A 14526-nucleotide genomic window follows, 5' to 3' on the forward strand; every position below is an offset into this window, starting at 1 on the left:
CTATTTTAAAAATAGGTTCACTTAAGCCGATTTTTATTATACTATGAAGATAGTGTAAATGTAATGCTGAGAGAATCCAGGAACATAGAACATAAAGATCACTTTATCAGTCACTGTTCTTTGTTATTATTCTAAAAGGATGAAAGGTCTTCCATGAAAACAGTTCCTTCTCGTCTATTTCTGATCCATTCTAATATAATATTTTGCTAAAGGAGTCAGACTTATATTTCTAAATAGAACAATCTTATTCATTTTCTTTCAAATCATCAATTGCTTTAACACCAAGTAGTTAGAGTGGGAATTGGAAGTGATGTATTCTAGGAACCCTTTATTCACTTTCAAATTTAAGATGTAGCATGTATCCCAGTACTTACAGTTATCCCCATGGATTTGTGATTAAGAGCTTTGGACTCCAGCTAGGATCACACTCCTTTGGACCAAATATCTTACTGGCTGTATATCTTTGAACAACTTTCTTATGTCCTGGGCTTTACTTTTATTATTTATAAAGTGGGGATAATAATTATACCTTGGAAAGTTGTTTTGGGTTTAAATAAGAATCCGTAGATAGTGCCTAGTCTAGTAAGTTAGTAAGCAGCAGTAAATGTTCACTATTGTTGTGCTTCTCACCACCACCATTGCTGAATACCATGGACAGAGCCTCATTCTCCCATAACCCTATATAAAGTGTATTAACCCTAAACCACCTAATTGGAGGAAACCATGATAAAATATTTTAATATTTTCACCTCATTCTTTATTACTACAGGAAGAATTATGAAAACATAATAACAGGAAACATTTGTTTTGCGCCTGTTAATTTCCAGGTACCTTCCTAAGCCTTTTTACACTGTTTATTTTAATAATTTTAATAGCCATGTAAATGACTACTTACATCCCTATTTTACAGGTGAAAGAGTAGAAGCTCATGAGGTTAATGAGTTAGTAAATGGCAAATGAGAACAGGACCAGATCTTACTCCATAGCTTGGGTTCTTTGCTACCACAACTAGACTATGCAGACTAGGACCAGCATTCCTCAATAACAACAGTGATCACCCACAGGGTAACAGAGGCTAACAAATTAGTCATTTACTTTAGCCTCAGCTTACTAGATATCACCATGCCAAGAATAACCAATGGGAATGACACAGTCCCCATGCCAAGAATAACCAATGGGAATGACACAGTCCTCATTCAGCTACCTGCTCGCCTGGTATGACCAAAACCAGAAGACTTCTCTCAAATCAGGCAGCTACCTTCATCCTCCTTACTTGATCAAGCACACCTTCAACCACTATAATCTGCTATCAGCCTTTTTTATGTCTGCCAGTGAACAAGCAGGCCCCTAAAGTGAAGGCACCAAGTCTTCCCAGCATACACAATCTGGTTCCCCCAGAGCCATATTAATTTTGTGTCAAGAGCCAATTATGTTGGAACACTGCTACTTTTCTGCAGAATCAGCTAGTTTATTGGGGGTTTTGTCCCTGGCCAGGTTGAGAGGGTGGAATGACTGACAAAGCAATTCAGTGACATAATTCCCATAAACCTTATTAGAGTTCTTCAAAAGTTCCTGAATGTCTATTTGACATCAAAGAATTAGAATTTTTAGCAAATTTTATCAAACTCCATGAATCTAGGGATTTGAACAAGGAAGGAGAATCTTAGATCCTCTTTTGAGAATTTGTGAACAATTACACTGAAGAATAATCTTATTCTAGGTATATTAAAAGACTGGAGGATTATCTTCTGCTAAGAACATATTTCAAATCACTGTTTGGAAAGTAAATCAAATAACACAGTCATGTTCTTGTGTTCCCTGAAAAATAAACTCCATAGGTTGAGCTGAGTTTGCTCCTTTAATTAAAATTTATTCCTTTCTTTGACTTAAAATATACAAGATTTAGGATATGCAATAGGAAGACTAAGCCTCAGGGATACCTTTGGGAAATGCACATCTTCAAGTTAACATAGGAAAATAATTGTCATTTAATAATAAAATGGTTGATTTTTGCAGATCAATATGTCAAAACCATTCCATATATTGTTGCCTTAATTAATCTAGTGGAGGTGCAATTGTTCCCCTTTCAGGGATGAGAAAACCACAGCTATGGTTTCTCAGGCTGGTTGAGAGAGCCTGGTCCCATCCCAGACCAGTTAAGCAAAAAGTCAGGGTGGGCTAGCAAGCTGCAATATTCCAGAGCTGTCCTGCTGATTCTGATTTGCTGCTGTGGACTAAAAATAGCTAGAAGCAGGGGCTCTGATCCTGCCAACACAGGTCCTCTTGAGTTTTTTACCTAACTCTTCTAGAAATAGGTCATGTCACTGTCTGTATTCTTTTTCATTCTCTTCAGGGAAAACTTTCATAGGAAGAAATTTGAAGTGTTTTTCCCCTTTTCAGTTTCTACAACTCCTTTCCCAGCTGGCCATTAATCAATAAAATATCAGTAATTTCCTGCTTCCTGAAATTTCACTTAGAAGCCAAGTGAAATTGGAAATCACTGAATTTTTTTTTTCACATGAACCAGTAAAGCAAGTGTGTGTGTATGTGAGGGAGGGAGTCGGGGTAAATGAATGTCACACCTCAAGACAAAAACCTGTTTAAGGCCCTCAGCAACAGCAGAAGAATTAGCATGCAAGGAAACTATTTGTTTCAATTCAAACAGAACAAGACAGAAGGAGGCAAGATAGAAGGGAGGATAGAATAGAGAGAACTAAATGCACTAAGCAAGAGCCTGCTTTATAGTCACTAATAAGATTAAGGCCTTACACCAGAAGATCTCTAATGTCTTTCTATGACGTAAGTGTTATGAAATGTTCAAAAAAAAATTGGTAAGAATCTCTTTGATCTTTCAGAATGTTTATGCACTATCACATTTTATTATTAATTTTTTTGGTGGGGAGACACTGGCAATTAAACTCAGGAGCACTCAACCACTGAGCCACATCCCCAGTCCTATTTTGTATTTTATTTTCAGACGATCTCACTGAGTTGCTTAGTGCCTGGCCATTGCTGAGACTGGCTTTGAACTTGAGAGTCTCCTGTCTCAGCTTCCAAGCCGCTAGGATTCTAGGTGTGTGCCACCTCGCCCAGCAACTGTCAATTTTTAAATGCATAGGATTGTAAAGTTAAAAGATCTTTTGAAAGGGTGTTATAACTCCCCCAAAGTTAAGAATTATCAATGTAACTCAGAATTCCCTATACTTACAGATTCTCTGACTGTGCTGTTTATAAAAATAGCTAATAACACTGAGTACTCATAAAGGGATAGAGTCTGTTCTACTGTCAGGCATGTTAACTCATTTCCTTCAAACTCCACAAAGTGGATAAGCATGGTGCCTTATCTCCTTTACATAGAGGATCGAAAATCCAACTGATTTTGGTGGATTCCTCCCCTTCCCTGGCCTTTCAGCATAGCTGTGCTGAAATAGACTTAAAAATAGCACAAGAAGAGAGGGAAGCAGTAGAGTTAGACAGCCCCCAGCACCTCTATCCAGCCCACCCAAGTTGCTTATGCACAAAAGGATCCTATCTGAGGGCACCAACATTTCTAAGAGAGACCAGCTGACCTGTTCCCAGTTATCTGCTTTCCTGAAATGCAAACATCCTCCCAGCAAGGCCCCCAAACTGGACACTTGAAGCAATTCCTCCCATTTCCATGTCTTAGAATTTGGTTCTCTAATCTTCCCCTGACCAAGCCATTTTTTAAAAGCTATGTCCCTGACTCCTTTCCCCAGAGAATCTACAGTAGGTCTAGGCTAGAACCCCATATCTACATTTAAAATAATAATAATAATAATAATAATAATAATAATAATAATAATAATAAAATAAAGCTCTTTAACTAATTTTGGTTTTTGTTTTGGTACCATGGATTGAACCCAGGGGCACTTAACCACTGAGCCACATCCCGTGCCCTTTTTACTTTTTATTTTGAGATGGGGTCTAAGTTCCTTAGGGTCTCACTCAATTGCCGAGTCTGGCTTTGAACTTTGATGCTCCTGCCTCAGCCTCCCTAGCTGCTGGGATTACAAGAAGGTACCACCATGCCCAGCTCTCCAAGTAATTCTGATGCAACAGTGTGACATTAAACAGCCTTTGAAATATAGGCCTTTCTGCTCCCATTTATGCCACAGCCTCCCTCATGGAAAGAGATGACTGATAAAGTGAGTTGAAGTAAATAATTCTGCCAACATTTTATACCTAATTTTAGAAGGAAAAATACTGCTATGTGATTTAATTTCATAAATGTTATCACAGTTTGATGAATGGAAAAATCTTTAGGTCTTGAAATCTCTTTTCCCATTATCTTCATATACTTCACTTAGGTAATATATTTGTTCAATGAGAATATCATTAGTCAATTCTGTTGAAGAAGAGCAATCATGTACAACTTGTACATAAAGAAAACAGCACCAAAAGCGTATATATGGATTTAGTATTCTGGTGTATTTTGCTGACTACCCAAACAGTGAGAGTAGAGAGAGTCTTAGAGATCTTCTAATCTAATTTCTTCATTTTAGGTGAGGAAACTGTAATGTAAAAAAGTGAAGTGACTTGACCAAGTTATATACAGTGAACTTGAACCAGGTCTACAGAGAACAATTTTGTCCCAACTTTGTGATATGTGGCTCCATTTGAGCCATGTTGTCGTCTAAACAAATTTTCTCTTATTTACAGTTATATGTATCAAGAAGATAGAATCAAAAGTCAGAGACTATAAAACTAATTGAAGATGTATTAGATATCAAGGCTGGAATTAAAAATTACCATCAGAAGCCTGACCTTGGGTGTATATGTAGGGGAAAAAAAAATATATATATATATAGAGAGAGAGACAGACATACACTCATACATATATGACATTCATAATAGTGTGTGCATATAAATATACACAAACACACACACACACACTGAATTGTCAAGATGTCTTAATTTATGCTAATCACGTAAGAAATATGACTCCCTTATTTTTGTGTTTAATGAACCAAGCTCTGAATATGTTTATATCCCTCTGAGACCAGGCAGCAGTTACTTCTTGAATTTTACTTTGGGAAAAGGCATTTGCCTTGTTCGACCACAGGCAGGTTCCAGGCTTAGTGTTGAGGGTAGGAGCTGGTGGTGCCCAACATATGGCGTGGGATGTGTTGCTCTGGGCACTAAGCAGCAAAGCAGCAATAGAAGGTAATTTGGGGAGATTCCTTCCCACTTCATTTGGAGAAGAGAGTTATCTCTGTTGGAGCTAAGGTTAATGGTTTGGATCTGCATGTGTTCCTACAAGTTTTTTTAAAACATACTTTTTGAGTTGAAACTAAAAATAGACAAAAGGCTGATGCCTAATCCAGGTAAATAAAATCTACCAGACTCAAAGAGGCCCAGAACATGTTTTATTTATGTGATGAGCTAGTCAGTTTGGCTCCTAAATTTTAGGGACTCTAGAGAAAAGCATTTGAAAATAGGAACCTATTTTTATAAGTAAGAATTTTCATGTAATATTCACATAAATAGGCTATTGAAAAATAGCTGGAGGGGGAGGAAATTGCCGCACACCTGGTATGCCCTTCGTTTCAGGGTGTAGGCCTGGTCTGGGTATTCAGGCCTCTGGACCCAGGATTCTTTGACCTTTACACCTCTTTCCCTTCTGGTGCAGAGGTAAAGGCTGCCATCTGGAAAGTCTAGGGTTTCTGAGTGGAGACAGGACAGTGTGCTCTGTACCACGTGCCAGGGATGTATGCAGGTTTGTGCGATGCAACAGCCAGGTCACCTGTCCCTACAGCATATGAGCAGACTACCTACATCCCAAAAGGGCCCTGCCTAATGTGGCCATCTGTTCACCATCAGCCAGGGCTAGCTCAGAATAATGTTTCAGGTGTTTCTGGGCAGCAGCTGAGCTGTAAACTGCTCTCTCCTGCCTTAGACTCTTGTTCTTTTACTTTCTTTGCTCCACTGCCTGTCCTTGAAGAAGAAAAGCAAAAGATTTTTTTCTTCTTCCTTTTGACACTGCTGCAGCAGCACCTTTGAAGAACTCTTAATAATGAAATGCAAGAGACCATTAAGATTTGTCTGGCTTTGCTTTTACTCATCAGTCTCTGTAATAATTCTACTGGGCTGCAAGCTATGACCATGAAGGCACAAAGCAGCACAAATCCAAGCAGGTGAATTAGCCAAGTGCCTGTACATTCTTTAGTCTGTTCCCCTGAAATAGGAATGGGCATTTGTTGAGAAGCTGCTTCAAAGTTTCAGAATGGAAGGAACAGGGAAACCTAAATGGAGTAAGTGGAAAGGAAACTTTTATTATTCCTGGGAGGGGCAATATGGTATGGACTGAGAATGGACTCTAAAATCAAACAGACTTGATTTAAAAATTCTCATTTGGCTGATCAAGACTTGGTCTCTGAGGCATGCTATCACAATGATATAGTTTCTAAAATTACAAATAGGGAATAACAACACCCAGTCCCTAAGGCTGTGAAAGGTTTGAATGAGGATGTACATAAAACCTATATAGCATAGTGCCTGGCATAGAATAAACAGTTATTGCCTTAATTATAAAAGAGTAGCAATATCTACTTTCCATCACAGACAGAGGTCATAATCAATGAGACAGGCCCTTGGGGCTGATCAATTCCCTTTCAGAAAGAATGTGATACTCAGATGCAATAGCCTCCAATCGACCTAAATAAATTTCTTCCCCATCATAAAGTAGAGAATCTATAGGCTTGTATAAACTTTCATACTTTGTGGATTGTCCCCCCATGGCTATTTACCAAGGAGCAATTGTGGCAACAGAATAACAACAGAGGAGAGAAACTAGACCAGGTAGCATACGACTATCTGCCTGCACAGAGCATGCTAGGGGCCTCAGGAAAATCAGAGCAGTGGATACAGCACTTTGAAGAATATAGTACTTGGCCATTAGTGACTGCAAGTGTGAGTTAAATTTGATTGTTATTAACATCTACTATAAACACACTATGCAAGGAATTTTGCACAGGTCATTGAAAGGACTTTGATGCCAGTATTTTGGCATCATATAGACAACACATTTAGTTTCTTTAAATGTATGTTTTTAGTTGTAGATGAACACCTTTATTTTACTTGTTTATTTATTGTTATGTGGTGCTGAGGATTGAACCCAGTGCCTCCCAAATGCTAGACAAGTACTCTACCACTGAGCTACACCTCTAGCCCTAAATTTAGTTTCTTACAAGTTCGGTTTACATGCTTAATAAAAGAGGATATTTCAGATCCTATCCCAGCTTTTAAACTATTCTAGATTGCCTTGTTGACATTATCTTCCAAAACAACAATAAGAGCTACTCTTACCAAGAAGCATAGAAGGCATTTTACACATAATATTTCAACTTGACAGCAGCAATCTGAAGTGGGTATCAATATTCTATTGTCACAGATTAGGAATTGAGGCCCAGGACCACACACTCAGTTGTAAAGGCAAGATAAAAACCTCTGTGCTCTACTCATCAAAAGGTGTAAGTTATTATGGTCTACTCCCCACCCCTGACGTCCCTATATTCATAAAAAGATACACTCAGGACTGTTGGTGAACAAAGAGCTTTGAGGATGCTCACTGGTACTTATGGCACGGAGAAAGGTGAGATGGTTCAATTGGCAGGCATACGCCTTGAAGACAGAAAACCAGAGCTCAAGCCCTCCATAAATTCTTGGCAGTTGTATGATTCACACCCATTACTTATTATGTCTAAGCCTCATTTCTTCACCTCATAAAATCGTTGTCACAATCCATGTGGTCATATAGGTGAATCCACTTTCCTATCCAAAGGCTCGAGGCAAATGTCAGCTATCATTATAATTTGATTCTTTTCAATTCTACTATTGACTTGATCTTGAATCTTTGGAAATCTCTCCTGACACTTTCACTTTCTCATCTATAAACAAGAGCTGCTGACACAGCATCTTTTAGTAATCCCTACCAGAACCCATTTTCACCTGTAGTGACCTGGAATCTTTTGGGATACTGTTAAAATAGATTCCTCAGCCCCAGTGATTATGACCCAATGCAGCTTATAACATTCACCTCATAGAAGGACCCACTGGTTTCTGGTGTAGGTGGCCTGAGATTACTCTCTGAAAAATACTGCCCTGCAAGCTCAGTATACAAAAAATGTTGGTATCTGTGGATAAAGAACTGGAGGAATATCACTTCTTCAGTAACATAGACAGCACCAAGCCCTTGGTTCCTAATATCTAGATCCTGTTGTTCTCACCACGTGAATCAAAGGAACATCAAAGCTCACTCCGGGTTCCTGGGTTTATACCACTGTTTCGTTCTAGACCCCACACTAGAAGCTCCCAGCACTCTGTGGACATCTTTAAAAGGCTGAGTGTCATTGCCTTTTTTTTTTTGTTCTTCTTCTACAGACACCTTTGCCAGCAAAGTGGCAGCCACCCAGGACCAGTATGCTGATGCATCCATAGGTAACGTCACAGGCAGCAATGCAGTGAACGTCTTCCTGGGAATCGGCGTGGCCTGGTCCATCGCTGCCATCTACCACGCAGCCAATGGGGAACAGTTCAAAGTGTCTCCTGGCACACTAGCTTTCTCTGTCACTCTCTTCACCATTTTTGCTTTCATCAATGTGGGGGTGCTGCTGTATCGGCGGAGACCAGAAATCGGAGGTGAGCTCGGTGGGCCCCGGACTGCCAAGCTCCTTACATCCAGCCTCTTTGTGCTCCTGTGGCTCTTGTACATTTTCTTCTCCTCCCTGGAGGCCTACTGCCACATAAAAGGCTTCTAAAGGAACATCAAATATAGTAAATTTATATATATATATATATATGCATATATATATATACATAAAAAATTATGTATAATGAACAGAGGAAATTGACATTTGTCATGTTCACTTACCTGCTGATGGAATCCAGCTTCAAGAGCATACTTTGTACTAGGGCCAAAGTCAGAAACCATCACCTCCCATTCCCAGGGGCATCATCATGCTGAACAAGGCGCAGAGGCAGGGCCATATTTGCAGCTCAGCCTACAAGAGCTGTACTCTCTCCAGGTTCATAAATTGTTAAGGCTTTGATTTGTTTTCTTGTTTTTCTGTTTTGTTTTCAGTGGGGTTGAGGAGGTGGCTGATGTTTGGCTTTGCTTTTTGTTTTGTTGGGAGGGTCAGGGTTTTCGCTTCCCTTTGTGAGAGGTGATAACCCATCCAAATATAAATGGGTTTGGGGTAAAAATTGAAATCATTAAGATACCCCCTCCCTCGCCTCCTCCAAACACTTTAAAAATGACTTTGGATTAAGAAAGGATCTGGGCGTGGAAGAAGAAAGAAGCACAGCACATCTTCACTCGATTACCAAATTTCATGCTTCTCTCTACAATGTGAGCAGATGGACGCTGCCTCCAAGAAGAAGCATGGGAGCTGGGACGGAGCCAGGAAAAGCGATGGTTCTTGATATAGTCTGTTAATGAAGGATGTGGTGCCTGGCACTCTTGTTCAACAGGTACAAGGATAATGTGCCTAGATTCCCAGGAACATGCAAAACCCTTTATTTCTTATCTCTTGAACTCTGGACTATGATTCACAAGGCCCTATTCATTCCAACCCAGGTAACTCCCCAGGTGTCCCATCCCAGCCCTCCTCCTGCCTACCCACTCTCCATGCGAACAGGAAGAACAATCCCATTCAAAAAGCACATCATCCTTTTCCATTTGCATCAGTATATGTGTCCCAGTCCCATGTTGCTGCTGCTGCCTGGGATTGTCCATCAGTTTTATTTTCAAAAGTATCCGTGGCTCGCACAATCCAGTCCCAGTCGCTACCGAACATTTGCTCCTTCTTCATGTGCCTGTTTGGGAATGTTGTTGTGATACCTGTTACACAGTGCATGGATGAAAAACAAAACAAAACAAAGCGTATCTGTATATAGTAGAGTATAGCATATACTGTTCTCCCATTCAGCAACGTTGATTGGACGTTGAAGACATAAGTGAGCTTTCTTTTCACCTGAGTTGTTGCTTTCATGTTGTTATTGAGTTTGATTATTACTAGGGATAAAAGGAGAAAATGGCTCATTTTTTCATGCACATTCATTCTAAGAAGCAATAACAGTCTTGTGGGGAAAAGCTAAAGTTTTTGAGAGGCTAGCAGGCAACCTACAAAGATCTTTATGGAAAATTAGCCACGTGGAACATATCAGAGGCCTCTGTGAATCACCCATTAATTCAGGAAGGCCAAAGAGAAAGGTGTTGGAGAGAAGTGAATACGTGGGATATGCCTGGCTTTCAGAACCACCATGTCCACAACACCCTTTCCCCCAAAGTATTTATTGCACATCTGCTCTGTCTGGCACAGATGTTAGATGGCACTGGTCTGTTCATTTTTTTTTTTATGTAAAAGGCATTATTGAGTCCTGTTTCTTTTACCATCCAGTCCAGACTCCTCTGATTATATCAGTAGTCCCCAAGTAGGAAAGAAGCCAAGATAACCAATGGGCCTTTAAGTGTTTCTCCTCTACTTATGATGAAAAGAAGGTAGTTAAATGAGATTAGTGCCTCCCAGAGGATTGCACTGGGAGGTTTTAACCCTTGAAAAGGAATGGCTCTTTCTATTTCAAAATACCAAAGAGTGTAGATCAACCCAACACCCCAAAAAGTGATTCCACTAATGAGCAAAATTGGAATGACTGTTCACCTCTCAGAGACTTCTCAGTCTCTAAGGAAATCCAGGCCGGAGACATCCCTGGCCCTCTGTATTCATTCAAAGACACGAAAAAAGAAACATTGTTGAGGTCTATTTTCTCTTCGTCTACTCAGTAATCATGACCATTCACCATTTATTAAATGCTTGGTGATGGAGTAAATAATGAAACGCTGGTCTTCCACTCAACAGGCCAGGTAGAATACTGTTTCCTGGGGCCCAAGGCATGACCAAGGCAGCCCAGCTTCCTGCCCTCAGCAGGGTACACAGAGAATCCAATTATTATTTCCACGAGTAAAAGTTAACACAACCATATGGGAACAGTTTTATCTTGCAAGGATGAACACAATTATGAAAATGTTTAATATAAACACATAATTGTACAGATAAAATTATCCAAATATCAAAGATTGTCTTTAAGAGGATGTAAAGTTTAGATTTGAAGAATACCCTCCTTATGCTTGGCCAACTTGCAGATATATGTGTCTCCCCATTTTAAACCAAGAAGGGCAATCGTGGTGATGCACATCACTGAGCAGACCCAGTTAACCTCAGTTTTTACCATTGTGGCAACAGTACTTTTCCAGGACCCATCTCTGACCTGTCATTGACAACCAACACTGGTGACTGCTATAGGGACACATTCTAACCCACTCCTCCCCACCCCACCAAGATTTAAAAAATGGGAAGCTAGCCTAGAAACACCAAGTAAATAAGGGAAGGGATACAAGGTATTTAAACTTTAGAAAGATTTTGCACTCATTTCTAGCCATATTTGGAATGTCAGTAACCCCATAGTGAATCTTCACTTTAAAAGAACCCTTAAGAAATTCTTGCTGTTGGTGGATTTCAATTTTGAAACATTTTGGTTTGTTTGCCTTTTCAGTTTTCATGCTATAGAGAAAATATGATTCTCATTATTCAGGGTTGTTATTATTATAGTTGTGTAAAATTATTTCATTTGATTTGATTATTTTATTTTGTGTGTATTGTGCACAGCTTTAGGGGAGAAATGCACTAATTGTGCTGTTCCTTATAAATGGTACACATATTGACACAGACCAATAAAGTTTCTAATTGTTTCTGATTTAATCACTAGTGATACAGCATAGTCTGTACGCAGTGTTTCCTCTCTTGTCATTGACTTCATCTTTTTGTTTTCATGTTTTGAAGAAATAAAAACCAAAAAGGTATAATTGTGCAGTTGGTATCCTCATCCAGATGAAAGAGACACCCAGTATTCAAACTCTTGCAAATATCAACCCTATGATAATGCAACATTCTCTTTTTAATGTCCCAAGAGGACACAGAGCCAGAATATTTGTCTGTCCTATAATGCTGAGATAAATGTTGGATGTTCCTCCATTTCACTATTTTTTTTTTTACATCTTTTTAGTACAATTCTATCTTCATCCTTCCTGCCTCCAAGAAAATGAACCCATAAACAGTTGCAAGTCAGGCAGCTTTTTAGCATGCAGTGCATTAAATCAAATCCTTCAACCCAAATAAAACTGATCATGGGAAGTGTAATTATTTCCCAAGGGACACCGAAGTAAATTTTTCTTTCAGTATACTACACTGTATTCCTTTTCGTTCCCAGGAGAACTTTTTTTTCCTTTCACTAATAATGTGACTATTTTTATAAGTCATAGACTTCATATTTCATATAATCAAAACAGCAAAGGAAGAGATGACACCACAAATGGAATAATAATTTGGGGAGCAAATGTGATCTCTTACTATAATAGAATATGTGCACTAGGTACACATAAATGATACATTATCCATATGAACATCCATCCCTAAAATTTTCCACAGAATTCATTATAACATTATATGGTCATAGGTGGCACATTTTCATGTGTTAAGGAAATAATGTACAATTTAAATGTTTTCTTGAAACAAAAAAATTGATGTGTCTTAAATCGATCTCTCTTCTGGGTACAAATCTTCAGTTTAACACAAAAGGAGCAGTCAGAATAGACCTTTTTGAACAGCCAAATGAGTAATTTGATGAACAGAGAACCCTTGACCATTTAACAATCTTTGGCAAAATGCTGTGGCCCAATAATTCTATACTTCTTATGAGCAAATTTTAACTTGTTCAAAGATTCTGATTAAATATATCTACCAGTGAAGATTTCATAAAACTTGCTTTTTATAGTTTGCAGCATAAATGCTCTAATTTTTATTATTATTTTCAAATATATTAAATTACATAATACGCTTTTTAAAAGAAATCCTACAAAGATTCTGATAAGTTGCTGTCATCTGATGCAATGCCCCCTCTGAACAGTGTCTACCTAGGAAAACTCACTATCCGCTCGGCCTTTTCCATCTGGCTTGACTCATTGTTGATTCTGCAGTTCCAGCTTTCTGAACTTAACCTGTTAAAGTGAAATTGACTGTTTGCTCTGCATACCCTGGAGAACTTTGGAAAAAAATTGGAAATATTTCTCTGGTAGATGATGAAGCCCTTTGCTTTCTAATGGTGATAAAACTTCCCTTTTCAAGAATGTAAATCAAGAAACACTGATTTATCTTAAGACTTCTTTTGCTGTTGCAGGTCTAAAGATGTGAAATTCTCTTTTGATTTTGATCTCCTGTCTCTGATCATAGGCAGTTGCATCAGAGCAAGTCCCGAGTATAGTTTCATGACCTCAGGAACTTGGCCATTTTGTGGTTGACCATGTACAATGTTGGATCTCATCCTCACCTGCTGCTGGGATTCAGCTTTGCTTGTAAAAAATCACTCCATTTGGCCAAGCCATTCTAGTTGCTGGCAAAACTGAGCAGAGATAAATTTGAATTTCATTTGACAAATAAGTGAGTTCATTATGCAGAAGAGACATACAAAATTGTATTTATCTTATGAGAAAGAAACATGTTATGAATGGATTCATTAGCTTTTGTTCAGATCTACCTGCAGTCTTGTGTTAATGGGTTGTATTTCTGCTATTCTTTTCTAATATTATGCACTTATCACTTCTTGCCACATTCATTGTCTTTGTATCACCCAGCCACGTTGTAAACATTGGGTGGCCCTGATGGTATTCCACCTACCAAGATAGCATGGGAAGGGTAAACAACTGAAATAGGTATTTCATTTATTGAAGCTTAATCAGCCTATGGCTATTCATCTCCCAAAGTAGAGAATGTCTTGTCTATGGAAGGAGCAACCACCAAGAGGTGGGGAGAGAATGCTTCAGCTTTCCAGCTCCTAAGAAATGGTAAGTATGCAGCTTTCTGTGACTTTTCTCTGCCTTCCAAGATGTCCACATGATGCACTCAGGAGCTCTCCAAATTTTCAGTTTTGTCAAAGGTCCTCTAATTTAATCTCAGGAGCATTTAAATCAGTGGTTTTGTAAATGACTATTTTTAGGAAAAAGCATTATTTCATCATCTAATCTTTCCTTTCCCTACTGTCAATCTTTGCAATTACTCCACTAAGCTACTCCACTGCATTTGGTTGCCCTTAGTGATGCTCACGGCTAATTCTCCACAATGGGGAAAAGGTTTGTGCTAAAAGTGACAGGTTAGAGAATGTGAAAATGAACTTAACATAGGAAAAATTAAACATGATGACATTTCACTAGAAAAGATTCATTAGAACATAGTATGGTACCTCTGCAAATGTTTAGGATAAGTTATGCCCTACAGTTGCATACTATGGCGGTATTATTTATTTTATTCCTGTTTGAATCACACTTGTCATGTCACATTGCCCATCTACCTGGTCTTCTATCAATATGTGCAGAGATAAATTGGAAACAAACAACAACACACCCAGCCCCAGGCTCCATGAGAATTTCTATAAAGGTGAAGTATATAAATATAGAAA

General features: G+C 38.8%; 1 protein-coding gene across 5 annotated transcripts in view; it reads left to right on the forward strand.

The window, feature by feature from the left end:
• The window catches only part of SLC8A1 (solute carrier family 8 member A1), a 362317-nt gene extending 350438 nt beyond the window's left edge, over positions 1-11879 (forward strand). For 4 of the 5 annotated variants that reach the window (XM_081264073.1, XM_081264075.1, XM_081264074.1 and 1 more), the window contains one exon: positions 8401-11879. In XM_081264073.1, coding sequence (XP_081120199.1) covers positions 8401-8777 — 377 coding nt within the window. In that variant the 3' untranslated portion in view covers positions 8778-11879. The remainder of the gene's footprint in view (positions 1-8400) is intronic. The other variant, XM_081264076.1, reaches the window with a different exon arrangement.
• The last annotated feature ends 2647 nt before the right edge of the window (positions 11880-14526 follow it).

The sequence above is a fragment of the Spermophilus citellus genome, assembly GCF_964194105.1.
Source record: "Spermophilus citellus genome assembly, chromosome: 13".
In the NCBI taxonomy this organism is placed as follows: Eukaryota; Metazoa; Chordata; class Mammalia; order Rodentia; family Sciuridae; genus Spermophilus; species Spermophilus citellus.